General features: G+C 43.4%; 1 protein-coding gene across 1 annotated transcript in view; it reads right to left on the bottom strand.

Annotated features, from left to right (window-relative positions):
* LOC126101533 (uncharacterized) overlaps window positions 1-20984 on the bottom strand; it is a 760565-nt gene that overhangs the window by 275418 nt on the left and 464163 nt on the right. The window contains exon 3 of the mRNA XM_049912174.1: window positions 3876-4016. Within this exon, the coding sequence (XP_049768131.1) occupies window positions 3876-4016 (141 nt within the window). The remainder of the gene's footprint in view (window positions 1-3875; window positions 4017-20984) is intronic.

Below are 20984 nucleotides of genomic sequence, written 5' to 3'. Positions count from 1 at the left end.
TGTTCCAAGATATGTTTCCACGTCAGTAGCGTGAGTGTAGCTTACAGCAGCCATCCCCGTCCACAAGCGTCTTGTTAATTCCTTGTGTTATCATAAGCTGTCCATTAACGCCGATTCTGTAGGCCCCATCCTCACGATGTTGTATTTTGCCACCTGTGCATTAAAACTTATTTTGTTCACAGTGTTAAAATAAAATTGTGTTTTGACTCAATCGTACACGATGTCACATCATGGATTGTGGGGAAACCGGAACGGAACACAAAGAAAGGATTTGAGATGTTTTGCTACAGACCAATGTTGACAATTAGGTGGACTAATAAGGAATGAGGAGGTTCTGCGCAGAGCCTGGGAGGAAAGGAATAAACGAAAAGCATTGACAAGAAGAAGGGATACGACTTCTGTTAATACATCAGGGAATAATTTCCATGGTATCAGAGGGAATGGTAGAGGTTAAAAGCTGTAAAGGAAGACATCCAGCAAATAACTGAGCACGTAGGTTGCAAATGCTACTGCGAGATAAAAAGGTGGAACGGGAGAGGAGTTCGTGGCGTATCAGACGGACTCAAAAAACACGATGTCAAAGTCCATGAAATTTATGGTTAGTTCTGATTTGTAGATTGTGGTGAGAGATAAAATATACGTGTTTAGTCTGCTAACAGACCCGACGTGATTGTAACTGTGGTTATACTGGGTTGTGGCGTAGATTCTCTTTTGAAGTGATTTTAATCCGTTATTTAATAAGAACCCCAATGCCGGAAATCGACATTCTGTAATGTTATCTGTCTACAATCTTACTGCGGTGATCCGCTTTTGTTACTTGGGATTAACACTGCTAGTCCGCCAATAAAATCTATTAGTTCGGCTAAATTTCATCATATGTAAATGTCGCCAACAGCTAATCAAAAAATGGCAAAGGTACTACTACAAGGCTCACAGCTTCATTTGTTAAGACGACCATCTCTCACAGTTCTTGTTTGGTTTTAACGAATACTATGCTGCCGTTATCTTCCCTTGTAATTTGGCCTACAAAGGTGATCACCAGATGCGCTAGTTGAATCTGGATTCACTTATAAGATATATTATATTAGAAGGCCTAAAAAGTCTTGAGTATTTGCTTACTAAGTCTGGTGTTGTCTTCCGTCATTGCTCGTTATCCGTTCTGTTGGTACCAGCTTTGCCCCGTTATCCTCCAAGAGTGTGAATCTATTTTATTGGCGCCCACATACATAGGGACAAATTATAATTATAATAAAATAAATCAGTGCTCACACTTAAAGATTTAAGTGTTCGTTTCTCCTGCACGTTGTTAGAGAGTGAAACGGTACAGAAGTAGGTTGAAAGTAATTCGATGAATTCTCTGGCTGGTATTTAATTGTGAATTGCAGACTAATCGTGTAGGTCTAGTGTGTAAAGTGAGTGTTTGATCTTCAGTGTAGTTTTTTCCAACACTTACGAAAACATGTCTCTCTTGTAAAATTTAGTTGTGTTATTTAGCACAGCTGTCATGCTGGAAGGGTAAACATAACTGTACCCAAGATACCTGCCGAATTCCCAGAGGTGCTGTGTGTTCTTAACAATTCAACCACATCCACAACACGACGTTTCTGATTATTTCGAGCAGTCACCTTAACCATTACGCCTTCTGAGTGCACCTGCATATGTGACCCCTTTCACTGAGCCTGCTCTTTCCATGGCTGATTCCGAAACACTACCACCAGAGTTTCTAGCTTACGTCTCTCCCACCATACTCTAAATACTTCGTTCCTCCAGTTGTGTTACTGCTCCATATCCTGTGGTGAACCTCTGATTCTAATGTATCGAAAACAAATATGAAATTATCAGTTGGTGCATAAGCTCATACCGGTTTTTTTTTTTCATTGTGATACGCCGGTTACTATGGGTATATTCATCGACTATCATTTTTACTCACTGTGTGTACTTGAGTTTACATACTGTCATTGTGTGATTTGTAGATAGAACATGGAGCCGGCCGGATGATCTGGGCGGTTCTAGGCGCTACAGTCTGGAACCGCGCGACCGCTAAGGTCGCAGGTTCGAATCCTGCCTCCGGCATGGTTGTATGTGATGTCCTCAGGTTAGTTAGCTTTAAGTAGTTCTAAGCTATAGTGGACTGATGACCTCAGAAGTTAAGTCCCATTGTGCTCAGAGCCATTTGGGCTATTTTTTTGATAGTACGTGTAATTGTGGACGCTAGAAATGGAGTGCAAGAGAAGAAATTGGGACGTTCTCCTGTTTGAGTCCAAATGATGGTGGACAGCAGGGGAGACAGCCAGAAACATTTGTGCCGTGTACGGGGATAATGCCAATGGACAGCACATGGCTGTAAAATAGTTTTCTGGTTTTAAAGGAAGATCGTTTTTATATATGTGACTCTGCGTTCACGTAGACCTCCGCATTAATCCACAATGATCCACGTTAATGTACTCTAGAACTGGCAAATGTGACGAACTGTGATCGTTACACAATCGTGCGACATGTGCATGCAAGGGGGAAGGTTCAAGAATCAGGTGTATGGGTACTGCATGTTCTGAGGAAAAATCACAGAAGTGAGCGGCTTGACATATATGCATCTCTGCTTGCTCGTTATCAAAAAAATGGTTCAAATGGCTCTGAGCACTATGGGACTTAAATGCTGTGGTCATCAGTCCCCTCCTATAACTTAGAACTACTTAAACCTAACTAACCTAAGGACATCACACACATCCATGCCTGAGGCAGGATTCGAACCTGCGACCGTAGCGGTCACGCAGGCCGCGGTGGCCGTGCGGTTCTGGCGCTGCAGTCCGGAACCGTGGGACTGCTACGGTCGCAGGTTCGAATCCTGCCTCGGGCATGGGTGTTTGATGTCCTTAGGTTAGTTAGGTTTAAGTAGTTCTAAGTTCTAGGGGACTTATGACCTAAGATGTTGAGTCCCATAGTGCTCAGAGTCATTTGAACCATTTTTGTAGCGGTCACGCGGCTCAAGACTGTAGCGCCTAGAACCGCATGGCCACTCAGGGGCGGCTTGGTTCGTCTCACCTTCTGGGCTCTCTATCGAAAAGTCTTCAAGAAACTTCTTTTCCAGATGAACATGCACTCGGAAGTTGGCTCAACGATATGTTCGCTTCAAAACAGTACGGCACAAGTTTTCGGTGATTCTCCGAAAAGTCACTTGAAGATAAATGTACAAAGTGTGAAGACACACCCCAGACCACACCACATACTTATTATTCTGCATATTATTTTGTTTGTTTTTCGTGCTTTCAATTCCTTCGCAATTTCTGTTTGAGGTTCACCAAAGGCTTGCATTCAAAATTAATAATTCACATAAAATCGAAGTTTATTGGTGTTTCACTGCGTCAGCGCCTTCTAAAAATGGTTCAAAAGGCTCTGAGCACTACGGGACTTAACTTCTAAGGTCATCAGTCCCCTAGAACTTAGAACTACTTAAACAAGACTGTATCGCCTAGAACCGCTAGGCCACCCCGGCCGGCCAGCACCTTCTGTCTCACCTATTTGCTGAACGATTCATACTCAGATAGCCATCATCGAAAGAAGAACTTGCATCCAACACATCACTATAATCCGTATCTAAGGAAAATGATTTTGTTTAATTATATCTTTCCCATATAACTGCAGTGCAAGACAGCTTGTGTCCTAAACTTAATATAACTCATACGGTGAACCCACAGAGGGATGTAAAGAATCACTTTGATTCATGGCTAGTCGCAACGAGAATTTGTAAATGGAATAAGTTATCTTGATAACTATGACCTCTGTGTTACCACATATGCACTACAGCGCCATTCGATTTCCTTACACCCAACACTTGGTTGATGCCCCCGCAGATCGCACTGTGTAGTGGCGGAACTCACCGAAGGCGAGAGACGGCAGAGTCATCTGGCGGAGGAGTGGTGCAGGCAGCCGTGGGCGTGGCAGCAGTGGCAGGGGTGTGGCCGCGGTCTCCCTGCGGCCCACTGCCGGGGCGCGGACTGCCGTCTGCAGAGGCCGGCGCGCTGCAAAGACAGACAGGCAGGGTGTGGTAAACTCTGCCCACTTGGGGCCATAGGGCAGGTTACTACATGAGTCGCTGCTGGGGGATCGTCTTCACACAGACAACAGAACACACACTGCCAATGACAATAGTGGGTCTGCTAAGGTGAATAACTCAGGAGGAGCAGTGTGTAAACTGATCAGATAGAGGCGGAGTTCCTCAGACCAGTAGCTTACCGTAACAAACAACAAAAGAAAGTACAAATGAAACATAGATGCAACGCCGTCAGTTGTGCTATAGTAGTACAAGGACAGTTCAAATACACAACAAGAATCACATGGAAATAGCAACAGCAATAACCTTTGAATGTACTTATTGTGGTACTGATTTAATCAAATGTTGCTCGTACCTCATGTGTTAGGGACGACGCATTAGGAGGCTCACATGGTTGTGAGGCGGGCAGCAGCTATTGAACAGACTCGCGAAGGAAATTCAGGTAAATTAAGTGCACAGAATTTGTAATTCAAAGAAGTTATTCCAATAAAATTCTTAAAACCGCAGCACTTTAATTTTCATCACAGAAACTGAAACATTTCTTGCTGAACAAATTTAGTTCACATTGACCATGGGGGCTCTCACTGAACAGGTGAACGTTAAATGCCATTTGACTGTAAAGTCGAATGTTTGTGGCAAGAAAATCTATAACGTAACAAGACACGATCTGTATATACATTTACGCCTGACAATTTATCAGACGTCGTGACACCAATGAAATACAAAATTTACTTTCACTACTTTATTCAGGGTAACCATATTTGACAAACTGCCTATTGGCTTCTGTCTCGGGTTCTTCGGCCGACGTTCATCTAATGATTTTTCTGACGTTTTGCCAGCACAAGTGGCTGGCATTGTCAAAGCTTCACCCTCCATTGCCGGTGGTGAACTGGAGCCGAGCTCGCGGCCGCAGACTATAAGTACCTTGCGCGCCAACGTCCGAGGGCTTCTTCGCGGTCATTTCTGGTGCAGTTCTCCTCTCACTACCTGCGACCGCCGTTCGTTGCAGTACGGGAAGCCAGGATCCGTTTACCTTAAGTCTTTCCTCTTTCTTGTTGAAACTGTTCGCGTGTTTTTGTATTTCTAAAGCTTCTCTGAACAAGCGCGTGTGATAGTGCTTCTCTACAGCCAGAACTTCCGCGTCGCTGAATTTTATTACGTGGTCGGTCTCATTCAGTGCGTGATCTGCCACGGCCGATTACTCCACCTGCCCCAACCTGGCGTAAAGACGATTTTCAAACCGACAAGGAAGATCAAAGAGTGTCTTAGATCGACGAAGGAGAAAAGAGACCCACTTTCAATGTCGGGAATATACCGTATACCATGCACATGCGGAAAAGTTTATGTTGGAATGACTGGACGATCAATTAACACCAGGATCAAAGAGCATAAACGACATTGCAGGCGAGCTCGGCTCCAGTTCACCACCGGCAATGGAGGGTGAAGCTTTGACAATGCCAGCCACTCGTGCTAGCGAAACGTCAGAAAAATCATTAGATGAACTTCGGCCGAAGAACCTGAGACAGAAGCCAATAGGCAGTTTGTCAACAAGTGGCCACGAAAGCCTTAACAATTTTGTATTACGCCTCTACGGGGAGAGATTTGCAGATTGTACCGACGCCTTGACCAACGACGGAATAAGAATGCGTGACTGATGTCCTCTCTCGCCTTTCTGTCACGGTGCCGAGATGAATGTGCTACACCGAAGTTCTTGAGATGTAAGCGCCTATTCACCACCGCTCAAGCACATCGTATCTACGACAGAATGGAACGATCTTTTCTTCGTGAGCGAATACATACAACACGGAGAGACTTGGCAAGAACGGATCAGGAACTTCTGGACATTTTCTATGAAATAAGTAGCAGAATGCATCGAGACGACTCGGACAAGATCGACAGCATCACTCACAGGAGCATGCAGAACGAACTCGAGCGCTGCATCGAGCTGCAGAAGAAAAAGTTTGAATGATGCCGGAAGCAGACCGACAATGTGATTCCCGACATGTCACACACTATAGTCAACCTCACTGAACGACAATTAACCGAAGGGGAAGTGTCTGTTCTTCAAAAAGAAGGGAATTTCGCTATCATCCGGAGAACTATGTCTATGGAGGACATCATTTCCAACATCGAAGCAGCCATTCGGATCTTTCCTTGTGAAAGGGCAGAGGAAATACGCACTGAAACAGCCAGGATACTGCGCCGAGCAAAACCACCAGCTTGCAACCTGAAGAAAGAAGAGGCACAAGCCATTAAGAATCTCAACGCCGACAAGAGTATATTGGTACTGCCTGCCGATAAGGGAAATGCGACCGTCGTAATGAAGACCGAAGATTATGAGTAAAAGATCCGAGACCTATTAGATCCGACGACGTACCAAAAACTAAGCACAGATCCGACGCAGCGTATCACACGGAATACGAATCGATTAATTAAGGCGTCTTCTCTGCCGACGGACATACAGAAAAACATGCGCAACACAGAAGCCCTACCACCTCGGCTGGATTACCCAAGATCCATAAGAAGAACGTTCCACTGAGACCGATCGTTAGCGCTCCTGGCTCACCAACGTATAAACTGGCAGAACATTTGGCCTCTCTGCTCCAGCGACACGTGGGGAAGTCCGACACATACATTAAGGACTCAGGACATTTCATTTAGAAGCTGAAGAAACTGAAACTTGCACCAAACGACATCCTGGTCAGCTTTGATGTTGTTTCGTTATTTACGAAAGTGCCACTCAGTGACGCTCTGGAGCACATCGGTTCCATGTTCCCGCAAGACATCAAAAATCTCTTCCATGCATGTCTCACCACGAGCTATTTCACGTGGAATGGCGATTTCTACGAACAGCTGGAAGGCGTCGCCATGGGTAGTCCTCTCAGTCCAGTGGTGGCCAACTTCTTCATGGAACAATTCGAAGCACAGGCACTGGACTCGGCAACTTGCAAACCTAAGGTGTGGTACAGGTACGTCGATGATACTTTCGTGGTGTGGAGCCATGGTGAAGAACAGCTCGGTGACTTCCTAAGACACTTGAACAGCCTCGATGCCAACATATTTACCATGGAAGTAGAAAAGGACAAGAAACTGCCATTTCTAGATGTGCTGGTCAGAAGGGACGGCGAAAACCTGGGACACAGCGTGTATCGAAAACCGACACACACGGACCGATATCTGCACAAATTGTCAAACCACCACCCGAGCCAGAAAAGAGGCATGATTAGTACGCTCGTAACGAGAGCAGGACGAATATGTAGGACGCAACACCTCAAACGAGAAATGCAACACCTCGAAACAGTTCTGAGGAGCAATGGGTACTCCGCAAATTACATTAGAAGTGTAACAGAGCCAAACACTTGGCGAAGTAAGGAACCAGGAAAAGAAATGTCGAGTACGGCCTTTCTGCCAGACATTCCCAGAGAGACGGGCAGAATCGGCCGTATGATGCGCAAACGTGGCGTAAAGACGATTTTCAAACCGACAAGGAAGATCAAAGAGCGCCTTAGATCGGCGATGGAGAAAAGAGACCCACTTGCAATGTCGGGAATATTCCGTATACCATGCACATGCGGAAAAGTTTATGTCGGAATGACTGGACGATCAATTAACACCAGAATCAAAGAGCATAAGCGACATTGCAGGTTGGGGCAGGTGGAGAAATCGGTCGTGGCAGAGCACGCACTGAATGAGACCGACCATGTAATAAAATTCGCCGACACGGAAGTTCTGGCTGTAGAGATGCACTATCACACGCGCTTGTTCAGAGAAGCTGTAGAAATACAAAAACACGCGAACAGTTTCAACAAGAAAGAGGAAAGACTTAAGGTAAACGGATCCTGGCATCCCGTACTGCAGCGAACGACCGTCGCAGGTAGCAAGAGAAGAACCGCACCGGAAATGACCGCGGAGAAGCCCTCGGACGTTGGCGCGCCAGGTACATATAGTCTGCGGCCGTGAGCTCGGCTCCAGTTCACCACCGGCAATGGAGGGTGAAGCTTTGACAATGCCAGCCACTCGTGCTGGCGAAACGTCAGAAAAATCATTAGATGAACGTCGACCGAAGAACCCGAGACAGAAGCCAATAGGCAGTTTGTCAACAAGTGGCCACGAAAGCCTTAACAATTTTGTAACCATATTTACTAGACAGTGAGTAGGAGATTTCCTTAGGAATGAAGGAGTCAATCTGAATGAAAATAATGAGCATGAGTTTACATATGGCAATGGACAAATTCTATTTCCTTAAAGACTCATCAAGTCATGATTACACGTTGAAACTGGTGAAAGCTCTGACTTGTGCCAGAGACCAGAAGACACAAGCTAATGTCTGGAAACTGAAAGGGCAGGTACTGTTGTGTATTTATACACAGGATACATATAACTAAATGTATCGTACGAAAAAAAAATGTTCTAGGGGAAAAGTCAGTATAAGGAAAGAAAACATTTGTCTGTGCTACAACCGTCCGCCTCCAAACCACCCCTGGTTTGTTCGGTCAACTACGTATTTTCAAACAGGAATCCCTCTTTTTAATGCATATTCGAATTCTACGCAAAAATACGTATAGGTTACCAAACTGTTGTCTCCCATTTGTGCAACGGAATCAAATGCGTCGGTTCTCAATTGCAAAAGAACACACACTTGATATTTGTCTAAGTTTTTGTTTTGTAGAGGTTGATACTGATTTTCACATACTACTAGAGCGTTGCAAATGAGATTGTACGGTACAAATAATAAGGCTAGACATTGACTATATTGTAACATAGAGTTAAATTTCCTATGTGGTTTACTGTACTGAGTCCCCTAACCATCGGAATGCTTGATTTCTGTGGCAACCCTCGAACCCCACTATCAAAGTGCGTTATTTCGGTTTGTGTTTTGATCCAACTGCCGTAACTCTTACACTGACCACTACATGGTTACCTGCAGAATACTAACCACAGCTAGTGTAATAAGGTAAACTGTCCATGAAGTGACAGTGGCAGGTCCACTTGCCACTTGCCAAAATCGAGCACCCCAGTGGTGAGAGGCTAGCAGAATCACTGAAATGAAGCATCCTGATGTGAACAGAACACTATTACATCCGTGTCGTTGTCCCTGGGTCACGCTACACGTAATTTCTAGCCAGACATAGAAACGGCTAACCACATTGTGCTATACAGTCAAATTCGCAGCTCTAAAATAAATTCCGAACATAAATATCGACCTTTAAGATACTAAGGTTTACATTTACATCGTAAATGAAATGTGGAATCAAATATGTCGGTTATTAATTGCACAGACTGGAACACTTCACATTCGGCTATTACAGCGTCATTTATCATGTGTTGAAAACAACGGTTTGGTTAACAATACGTATTTTTTGGCGTAGATTCCAAGGGGGATTTCTGTTTCAAAAGGCAGATTTAGCACACCCTCGCAGGTTGGATATATATAGGTAACGTTGTACCATACCATGTACACACACCAGTGTACTGGATGTTTTTTCTCTGCTTCGACTCGAACATTCTTTGCACAAACACGTCGCAAACCTTATGACCTGATGTCTTCTGCACACTTGCACAGTCGTAACTGCACCACTCAGTGGACAATGCCTATCGGTATAGACTTTCTGTTTTGTGGCCACATCACCACACCTAGACACCCGATCTGCTGCAACCCAGGGGAAAATAAGCATTAGTGACTTGCTCTTGCCACATATATTTTGTGATACAAACCAACCTAAAAATATACTACTCCTAATACCTTTAATTATCAGTCTATGAATGAAGCGAAGGTAATGCCTGTCATTTATCATTTTCTGATCTAGAAAACTGGGAAATTAATTTATCATTGACACACAATGAAGCCCACTGGAGAGATGAAAGAGTTGCGACTACGGAGTTGTGTGGGGAAACTGAGGTTATCGTAAGCAAGTGGACAAATAACATGCAGTAGTGCATGACGCCCGACGAATTACAACTTGGGCGCTATTAAAGTTATCAACAGCGTTTCCAAACTTTACTTCTAAATAACAGAGATAGTATTAGATTTAAAGGTAATGAGTGTTAGGATAACTGGAAAAGACAGCCGTGGTGGTAAGGATTCCGTTTTTAAAATTTGTTTGCGCTAGCCCATATTGAACTGGTGAGTTTGAGACTGATATATTTCTCATTCAGTTGTGGTTTGTAAACCAGTCAGGCTGCTTAGGCTACATTATATGAAAGACAATAATTGTAGTTTATTAAGCAGCTCATTAACTATGGGCATAAATATTTAAACATGTCTGAAAATAAAGTAAATTTTTTAGAATTACCAGGACATAGGCTTGTTGGGAGTATTTGTACTGTTAGACGGTGTGTAATAATATTTGGATCTCAACATCCCATCAATGTTGAATTTGTTTCGGGATGGATCAGCAAAAACAACAGTTGCCATAGAGAAGGTCCCAGTAGAAGGAAATAGAACAGAATTCTCCATATAGCCTCTATTAACACAATAGAAAAGTTCTAACAAAACAGGGACAATCAAGCAGAGATTTGATGGCTACTCCTCAAAGAAGAAAGCAGACCACTTTGTCAATACAACTCCCTCCCAGTCTGTGTGATGGAAGGGAGTGTACGTAGCTACTGCATGCATCCTGAGATCAATTAAGCAGAAACAGGTAGAAATGTGAGTACCAGCCCCGATGCTTCTGTTTTGTTCTTAGGACTGGCTTGTTGTATCATGAGGTTGGCCTGGAATATATAGGGAGTAAACACCTATGCCTTCCAACTCTTCTGCTTATGTAAAGTTCTGTACTGGAGTCGTCTTTTCGTGCTTTGACTGGCAAGTACACACTACTACAGTTTCCAAACATACATCTAGCAAGAAACCAAAATAGAGATACACAACATGGAAATTTGTAGTACTCATGTGGGAATTGTGATTACTCTGTCCATTTACTTTACTACACCTACCCCAGAAGTGAACACTTACTATGTGGTAGCATCAGAAATCGAAAATCAGAGATTATAAACACACTGCTGACCTCCTTGAGCCACGCAACAGCCTGCTACAGAGTACATAGTGCTGGTATTGGGTGACAGACTTGCTCCTCATCTTCATCTTCTCTATACATAGCATGACGCCATTTATATGTACCCCCTTGTCGGCAGTAGCAGAGGCAGCCAACAGCAATAAAGATTCTTTTGCATCAACAGGTTAACAGTGACCCTGTACAGCTCACAGAAAAAGACCTGCACACTTTCATGACCTAGCTGTAAATTGTAAAGATCACTATCTGCTCTGTCCACAATCAATGTACATTTTGATCACAGGCTTGATGCCGGAATCTAAATGACTGGTTATTCCACACACAGAATTTAATAGAACAGATGACAGCACCTAAGGTGAAAACAATTTATAAAGCTACAAAAGATTTCTCTCTTCCTTTATTTTCATTTGCAAGCTTATCTGTTAATAAACGCAGTTCAGTTATAATATTAAATGAAGCTGTTACATTAAGTTCAGGAAAACATCAAGAGATACAAGAAAATGGACGTCAGTGATCATGCACACTAATAGAGAAAAAATTGCAGCACCAAGAAGGGGTTGTTCGACATAAACGAAAGTTAGTAGGCTTGTTACTACATCTGAGTTATTATGTCAGTCCAGATTTCGTGCCACTCGCATAAGAGTGGTGCCAGTAACGGTGCTGTGAAGATGAAGTACTCTAGGAACCTTGTGCGTTAGCTACCTTTGAGGCTGGGCGGGGTGAGTTGATTGCGACAAAGATGCCATTATCGTACTGCATCTGTAGCAATAATTTGAGCAGCAGTTGGCACTACAGTGGCGAAACCAAATATTAGAAATCGATTACATCAAAGTCAGCTGCGAGCCAGACGCCCTATATCGTGCATTCCACTGACTCCAAACCACCATCATTTGCAACTTCAGTGGGGTCAAGCGAGAGAACATTAGAGAGCAGGATAGATGTCTGTTATGTTTTCTGATGGATCTGTTTCTGCCTCGGTGCCAGTGATGGCTGGAAGTTTTTTAGGAGGAGGCAAGTTGAGGACTTGAAGCCAACCTGTCTTCATGCTAGGCACATTGGACCTACAGCTGGAATTATGGTCTGTGGTGCAATTTCATGTGAGAACAGGAGCACTGTCGTCGTTATCCCATGCATCCGGACTTAAAATGTGTCAGTCTGGCGATTCGATCTGTTGTGCTGCCATTCATGAAAAGCATTCCAGGAGGTATTTTCAATAGGATAAAGCTCACACAATAACAGCTGTTGAAATACAAGATGCTCTACATAGTGCCGACATGTTGCCTTGATCTGCTCGACCGCCCTGTCTGTCTCCAATCGCATGAAAACTCCAGCAGCATCCCCACACATCATTAACTCATTAGCCGACCCTGTACTGATCGACCAAGTGCAACAAGCGTGGAAATCAATCACACAAATTGACATCTGTTACCTATCATAACAATGCATTAACATTTGCATCCTTGCATTCAACGTTCTGGCGATTACACAGTTTATTAATGTCCCAGCATGTCACATTTTCAATGGCAAAAAAAAAAAGGTTCAAATGGCTCTGAGCATTATGCGACTTAACTTCTGAGGTCATAAGTCGCCTATAACTTAGAACTAATTAAACCTAACTCACCAAAGGACATCACACACATCCATGACTGAGGCAGGATTCGAACCCGCGACCGTAGCAGTCGCCTGGCTCTAGACTGTAGCGCCTAGAACCGCAAGGCCACTCCGGCCGGCTTCAATGGCAAATCTGGCCCTTACATTAACCTGTGATGTTAATCAGTTACATATGTTACCTAGACAAATGTGTTGCCAAAATTCCATTGCTCTAGATTAGTTATGAAAAACATCACAACACCAAAAACTGACAGATGTGTCTCTGCTCTAAAATACTTGAACATTAAGTATAATTATTGGCATGGAAACACAAAAAAGAAATGTTCAACACAGACAAGTGGCTCGTCACATGCTTACCTGGCTTCTCCCGGAGGACTCGCGAGCAGCTGACTCAGTGCGACCACTTCTTCTGGCTGAGTGCGCACTGCGTCAGCCCAGCCCCGTGTGGTCATAACCTGGGCGACATTGGCCTTGATGAAATTAACGGCGGCCTGCCTGAGGCTGGTGCAGGAGTGCCTGATCGCCAGAACAGCTGCGGCCGCCGCTGTCTCGACGGACAGCTGAGCGGCCACGTGCTGCTCGCACCGAGCCTTCAGGGCCGACACGCCGTATTTATCAGCGGCTGCCAGCAGGTCGGAGGCCAGGCTGGGCAGCTGAGGGGCCTGGAGGGTGTAGAGGTAGGCGACCAGCTGGCGGAGCACTGGGCCCTCCACGTCCGGGACTGCGACCTCGCCGATGTTGGCTTCCAGTGTGTCGTGGCGAAACATGCCGCCAAACACGGGACTTCTATCGGCCAACACGGCCCTGTGCGCCACGAGACGGGTGCCGCCCGCCACCAGTGTGACGACTGCGCCGTCCCCTGCGTCCAGAAGGGCGCCCAGGTCCACGGCTGTGGTCTCCATAACCTCCTTGGTGGGTTCCATTGTGGATGACTCTGGAACATGGCGAGACTCAGCAGCCCTTTCTGCTGGCACGGTACTGTCTATACATGTACGAGCCACAGGCAGACCAATCTCGAGCGAAAGTTAGTAAATGTTTTGACAACTGGACACTGGGCCTTCTTGTCACGAATAGGGCTATCAACTTTCTGATTTTAGAAAATCACGCATGTGCAGAACCCAGTATGAATACCACCGTTGAAAATTAAAAATTTAGAGACCACATTGTAGAGTTGAAGGCCTATTATGGGCCAGCCGAAGTGGCTGTGCGGTTCTAGGTGCTACAGTCTGGAACAGAGCGACCGCTACTGTAGCAGGTTCGAATCCTGCCTCAGGCATGGACGTGTGTGATGTCCTTAGGTTAGTTAGGTGTAATTAGTTCTAAGTTCTAGGCGACTGATGACCTCAGAAGTTAAGTCGCATAGTGCTCAGAGCCATTTGAACCATTTGAGCCTATGATGGGCTTACAGCTGACTATACCATCAACTGTGAAAAACGTCACTAAAAGCTGCCCACAAGTTTCTGATCGTTGTCAGTAACGAGCCAGCTTCAGAGCATAACGAATACTAGAGGGTGCATCACCTATGCAGACAATCTACTAAATATGGCAGTACAAGAGCTAAAGTAGAGGAAATTAGTAGGGAAGTTCTTGCAAGACTAAGTAATTTGTGCATAGGAAACAAACTTACATTAACAGCGCACAAAACAGCCCATTTATTAGTGAATATTGTAAAGACTGTAAAAGTCACCAATCAGAATAAATGACCAACCAGTGAACAGAGAAGAATCACAAACGCACCTTGGTGTAAACATCGACGAGAACACCCCTGGGGTGTGTGTTAGAGAAGCATTAATATACTCAACAAAATAGCAATAAATGGGCAAAGAAACTTTCAACTGCCTGTAAATTGCAACAGGATCATATCAAAGTGCATCCTTAATCGCTATTATGGGCTATAGAATGAGCGACTCATATAGCCAGAGTTTTGACAGTATGAAGAAGTACTTAGTGTTAGGCGCCTGTAGGCAGGAAATGTTGTTGTTGTTGTGGTCTTCAGTCCTGAGACTGGTTTGATGCAGCTCTCCATGCTACTCTATCCTGTGCAAGCTTCTTCATCTCCCAGTACCTACTGCAACCTACATCATTCTGAATCTGCTTAGTGTATTGATCTCTTGGTCTCCCTCTACGATTTTTACCCTCCACGCTGCCCTCCAATGCTAAATTTGTGATCCCTCGATGCCTCAGAACATGTCCTACCAACCGATCCCTTCTTCTAGTCAAGTTGTGCCACAAACTTCTCTTTTCCCCAATCCTATTCAATACCTCCTCATTAGTTACGTGATCTACCCACCTTATCTTCAGCATTCTTCTGTAGCACCACATTTCGAAAGCTTCTATTCTCTTCTTGTCCAAACTAGTTATCGTCCATGTCTCACTTCCATACATGGCTACACTCCATACAAATACTTTCAGAAACGACTTCCTGACACCTAAATCTATATTCGATGTTAACAAATTTCTCTTCTTGAGAAACGCTTTCCTTGCCATTGCCAGTCTACATTTTATATCCTCTCTACTTCGACCATCATCGGTTATTTTACTCCCTAAATAGCAAAACTCCTTTACTACTTTAAGTGTCTCATTTCCTAATCTAATTCCCTCAGCATCACCCGACTTAATTTGACTACATTCCATTATCCTCGTTTTGCTTTTGTTGATGTTCATCTTATATCCTCCTTTCAAGACACTGTCCATTCCGTTCAATTGCTCTTCCAAGTCCTTTGCTGTCTCTGACAGAATTACAATGTCATCGGCGAACCTCAAAGTTTTTACTTCTTCTCCATGAATTTTAATACCTACTCCGAATTTTTCTTTTGTTTCCTTTACTGCTTGCTCAATATACAGATTGAATAACATCGGGGAGAGGCTACAAACCTGTCTCACTCCTTTCCCAACCACTGCTTCCCTTTCATGCCCCTCAACTCTTATAACTGCCATCTGGTTTCTGTACAAATTGTAAATAGCCTTTCGCTCCCTGTATTTTACCCCTGCCACCTTCAGAATTTGAAAGAGAGTATTCCAGTCAACATTGTCAAAAGCTTTCTCTAAGTCTACAAATGCTAGAAACGTAGGTTTGCCTTTTCTTAATCTTTCTTCCAAGATAAGTCGTAAGGTCAGTATTGCCTCACGTGTTCCAACATTTCTACGGAATCCAAACTGATCTTCCCCGAGGTCGGCTTCTACCAGTTTTTCCATTCGTCTGTAAAGAATTCGCGTAAGTATTTTGCAGCTGTGACTTATTAAACTGATAGTTCGGTAACTTTCACATCTGTCAACACCTGCTTTCTTTGGGATTGGAATTATTATATTCTTCTTAAAGTCTGAGGGTATTTCGCCTGTCTCATACATCGTGCTCACCAGATGGTAGAGCTTTGTCATGACTGGCTCTCCTGAGGCCATCAGTAGTTCTAATGGAATGTTGTCTACTCCCGGGGCCTTGTTTTGACTCAGGTCTTTCAGTGCTCTGTCAAACTCTTCACGCAGTATCTTATCTCCCATTTCATCTTCATCTACATCCTCTTCCATTTCCATAATATTGTCCTCAAGTACATCGCCCTTGTATAAACCCTCTATATACTCCTTCCACCTTTCTGCTTTCCCTTCTTTGCTTAGAACTGGGTTACCATCTGAGCTCTTGATATTCATACAAGTGGTTCTCTTCTCTCCAAAGGTCTCTTTAATTTTCCTGTAGGCAGTATCTATCTTACCCCTAGTGAGACAAGCCTCTACATCCTTACATTTGTCCTCTAGCCATCCCTGCTTAGCCATTTTGCACTTCCTGTCGATTTCATTTTTGAGACGTTTATATTCCTTTTTGCCTGCTTCATTTACTGCATTTTTATATTTTTTCCTTTCATCAATTAAATTCAATATTTCTTCTGTTACCCAAGGATTTCTATTAGCCCGCGTCTTTTTACCTACTTGATCGTCTGCTGCCTTCACCACTTCATCCCTCAGAGCTACCCATTCTTCTTCTACTGTATTTCTTTCCCCCATTCCTGTCAATTGTTCCCTAATGCTCTCCCTGAAACTCTCTACAACCTCTGGTTCTTTCAGTTTATCCAGGTCCCATCTTCTTAAATTCCCACCTTTTTGCAGTTTCTTCAGTTTCAATCTGCAGTTCATAACCAATAGATTGTGGTCAGAATCTACATCTGCCCCAGGAAATGTCTTACAATTTAATACCTGGTTCCTAAATCTCTGTCTTACCATTATGTAATCTATCTGAAACCTGTCAGTATCTCCAGGCTTCTTCCATGTATACAGCCTCCTTTCATGATTCTTGAACCAAGTGTTAGCTATGATTAAGTTATGCTCTGTGCAAAATTCTACAAGGCGGCTTCCTCTTTCATTCCTTCCCCCCAATCCATATTCACCTACTATGTTTCCTTCTCTCCCTTTTCCTACTGACGAATTCCAGTCACCCATGACTATTAAATTTTCGTCTCCCTTCACTACCTGAATAATTTCTTTTATCTCGTCATACATTTCATCTATTTCTTCATCATCTGCAGAGCTAGTTGGCATATAAACTTGTACTACTGTAGTAGGCATGGGCTTTGTGTCTATCTTGGCCACAATAATGCGTTCACTATGCTGTTTGTAGTAGCTAACCCGCACTCCTATTTTTTTATTCATTATTAAACCTACTCCTGCATTACCCCTATTTGATTTTGTATTTATAACCCTGCAATCACCTGACCAAAAGTCTTGTTCCTCCTGCCACCGAACTTCACTAATTCCCACTAGATCTAACTTTAACCTATCCATCTCCCTTTTTAAATTTTCTAACCTACCTGCCCGATTAAGTGATCTGACATTCCACGCTCCAGTCCGTAGAACGCCAGTTTTCTTTCTCCTGATAACGACGTCCTCTTGAGTAGTCCCCGCCCGGAGATCCGAATGGGGGACTATTTTACCTCCGGAATATTTTACCCAAGAGGACGCCATCATCATTTAATCATTTAGGCAGGCAATATCTTGACACATTGCATTGCCAGTCCTTAAAGCAAACAGTATATAAATGAAGCTAAAATTACGGATAATTTAGCCTAGTTCCGAATGTATCATAATACAATGACCTCCATCGTGTTCAGACAGTTATGCCACATTCTCAGAATTTCATAAAGCAGAGGAATCAGGGAAGGAATATTAGGTTTAAAATTAGTTCTTAAATTATCTTCCATAAATTTGATTGCAACATTCATAGCTTTTGTAGATACACAGAAAGTGTTTTAGGAGCTGAAGAAACTAGAAATAAAAGAAAAACTTTGTTTCACCGTTTCTCATTATTAGAGACCGATAACTTGTATGGGGGCTTCATAAAAAGGAGAAGGATGTTATACTAGACGACAAAAGAATTGATGTGCTTGTCACACACATGCTTTACCTGATAATGAAGAAATCTCGAATAAATGGATGAAGTTATGTGGAAGGGATATAACATGTAAATAAATCGGTCTGAACCAAATGTGACTATTTGTGACAAAGAACGACTAATCAGTGTTCGAGTACATGTATGTGACAATCTACCGTAACTTGTTCACTTGTTTACTTACTTGAGAAGGCAGATCAGCAGAGCTGTAAGAAGCAAATATGAAATAGGAAGCAGAACTACCAACGAAAAAAGTTCCATCAAAATAATCAAGAAAATATTAACCTCCAAAAGTGACTGCCAACAAATGAGAAAAAATGGTTCAGAAAGGGCATGTTTGGAGTGTGGCACTGTGTGGCTGTGAGACATGGACCCAGGAGACTGACTAAAGGAGGCGACTGTCCCCTTCTCACACTCTATTAGGGATTTCGCCACTTGTTATGTTATCAATCGTTTTTCATGTTCGGGATGCGCTTCTAACAGCATACCACGAAAGGTTAGTTTGTAGAATACTGTCATTAAACAGAGTTAATGTTATTGGTTATCTATTGAAACTTGAAGATCCCTAAAAGCAATAATAGATATGTGGATGGAAAAAGCACTACAGATACACCACAGCTTAAGATTACGAACCAAGATCTGAAGGATGTAAGTCGAAATAAAGCACAAGACAGAATCACGTTGAGACTGCATGTCCGCTGCCGTCATATCCTACGACTCAGCACTGAAGAAATGGAAATCTTCCCACAGACTCTAGAACAGGAGTTTAGTAACATATACTGCTACATTATACCTCTCTCAATTACCGGTACCATTTTATTTAATCATATCCCAGCACCCAAAACTTCTCAGTCATGTCATTTTAACAGTCATGGTTTGCATGTGTTGCAACTTAAGTTTTATTTATCATGTACCACCCTGCCTTCTGGTTTAATGCTCTCTCTCCTACTACATCATTATCAGCAATTAAAATTTCTCTACCTTTTTTATATTTGAGTCGTCAGCCTTTTGACTGGTTTAACGCGGCCCGCCACGAATTCTCGTTCTGTGCCAAACTTGTGATCTTACAGTAGCATTTGCAACCTACACCCTCAATTATTTGCTGGGTATATTCCAATCTCTATCTTCCTCTACACTTTTTACTCTATGCATTTCCCCATAGTACCATGGAAGTTATTCCCTCATCTCTTAACAGATGTCCTATCATCCTGTCACTTCTTCTTGTCAATGTTTTCCATACATTCCTTTCCTCATCATTTCTGAGGGGAACCTCCTCATTCCTTAACTTACTAGTCCACCCAATTTTTACACATTCTTCTGCAGCACCACATCTCAAATGTTTCGCTTCTCGTCTGTTCAGTTTCCCCACAGTCCCTGTTTCACTACGATGCAGTGCTAATCTCCAAACATACATTCTCGGAAATTTGTTCCTCAAATTAATGCATATGTTTGCTACTACTACATTTCTCTTGGCCATGAATGCCTTTTTCGAGTTCTAGTCTGCTGATTATGTCCTTCTTACTCCATCTGTTATGGGTTATTTTGCTGCGGAGTTAGCAGCTTTTCTTGAATTCGTCTACTTTGTGATCCGCAATTCTGAACTTACGTTTCTCGCTTTTCTCGTTTCTGCTATTATTCATATTTTCATTTTTCTTCGATGTATTCTCAATCCTTATTCTGCGCCCATTACACTGTTCATTTCATTCAACAGATCCCGTAATTCAGAATGATATTTTCACTCTGCAGCGGAGTGTGCGCTGATATGAAACTTCCTGGCAGATTAAAACTGTGTGCCGGACCGAGACTCGAGCTCGGGACCTTTGCCTTTCCCGGACAAGTGCTCTACCAACTGAGCTACCCAAGCACGTCTCACGCCCTGTCCTCACAGCTTTACTTCTGCCAGTACCTCGTCTCCTACTTTCCAAACTTTACAGAAGCTCTCCTGCGAATCTTACAGAACTAGCACTACTGAAAGAAAGGATATTGCGGAGGCATGGCTTAGCCACAGCCTGGGGGATGTTTCCAGAAGGAGATTTTCACTCTGCAGCGGAGTGTGCGCTGATATTAAACTTCCTGTCAGATTAAAACTGTGTGCCGGACCGAGACTCGAACTCGGGACCTTTGCCTTTCGCTGGCAAGTGCTCTACCAACTGAGCTACCCAAGCACGACTCACGCTCCGTCCTCACAGGTTACTTCTGCCAGTACCTCGTTTCCTACTTTCCAAACTTTGTAGTGGTTTGTAGCGTGAGTCGTGCTTGGGTAGCTCAGTTGGTAGAGCACTTGCCGGCGAAAGGTAAAGGTCCCGAGTTCGAGTCTCGGTCCGGCACACAGTTTTAATCTGCCAGGAAGTTTCATATCTCGTAATTCTTCTCCACATGTGCGACATTAACCTCTCACAGCCGTAACGACGTTTACGTGCCCCGTATCGCATCTAAAGCCAGACTCGCTGCATGACACCGCTGACTGCTCTGTGAAATCAGCAGCGGCAGCAGCTGTAACGATCTTCAAGCCACGAACAGACGACTGCGTAATTCCAAAAACATACTGCGCTCCTGGAATAATCTCGTATTTTTATTTAGCGCGGTATGACAGTAGCCTGCTTAAAATGCATGAAAGAATTTCCTCTATTATATTGGTGCCTATAATTGAAGCAACGGTTACACGCTAACAAATTTTTTCTGTTTTTATTTTCCTTACAAAAAGGACGCGCAGATCTCTATAGTAAATGGGTGCATTATCGCAGGTAACCAAATCCACTCACGCTTTAGAATGGAACAGATTTAAATTCTTGTGGTAAATATTGAAGTCAAAACACATAACTGAATTACACTCACGTAAGACACTTTTAGCAGTTCGACGAAGTTATGATAACCCTCAAACGCAAATAACGTCATCAAATCCGAAGTCTCTTGATCATGACTCACTCATAGAGACAGC

This window comes from Schistocerca cancellata, chromosome 9 (genome assembly GCF_023864275.1).
Source record: "Schistocerca cancellata isolate TAMUIC-IGC-003103 chromosome 9, iqSchCanc2.1, whole genome shotgun sequence".
NCBI lineage: Eukaryota > Metazoa > Arthropoda > Insecta > Orthoptera > Acrididae > Schistocerca > Schistocerca cancellata.
This window is presented reverse-complemented; position numbering and strand designations above follow the sequence as displayed.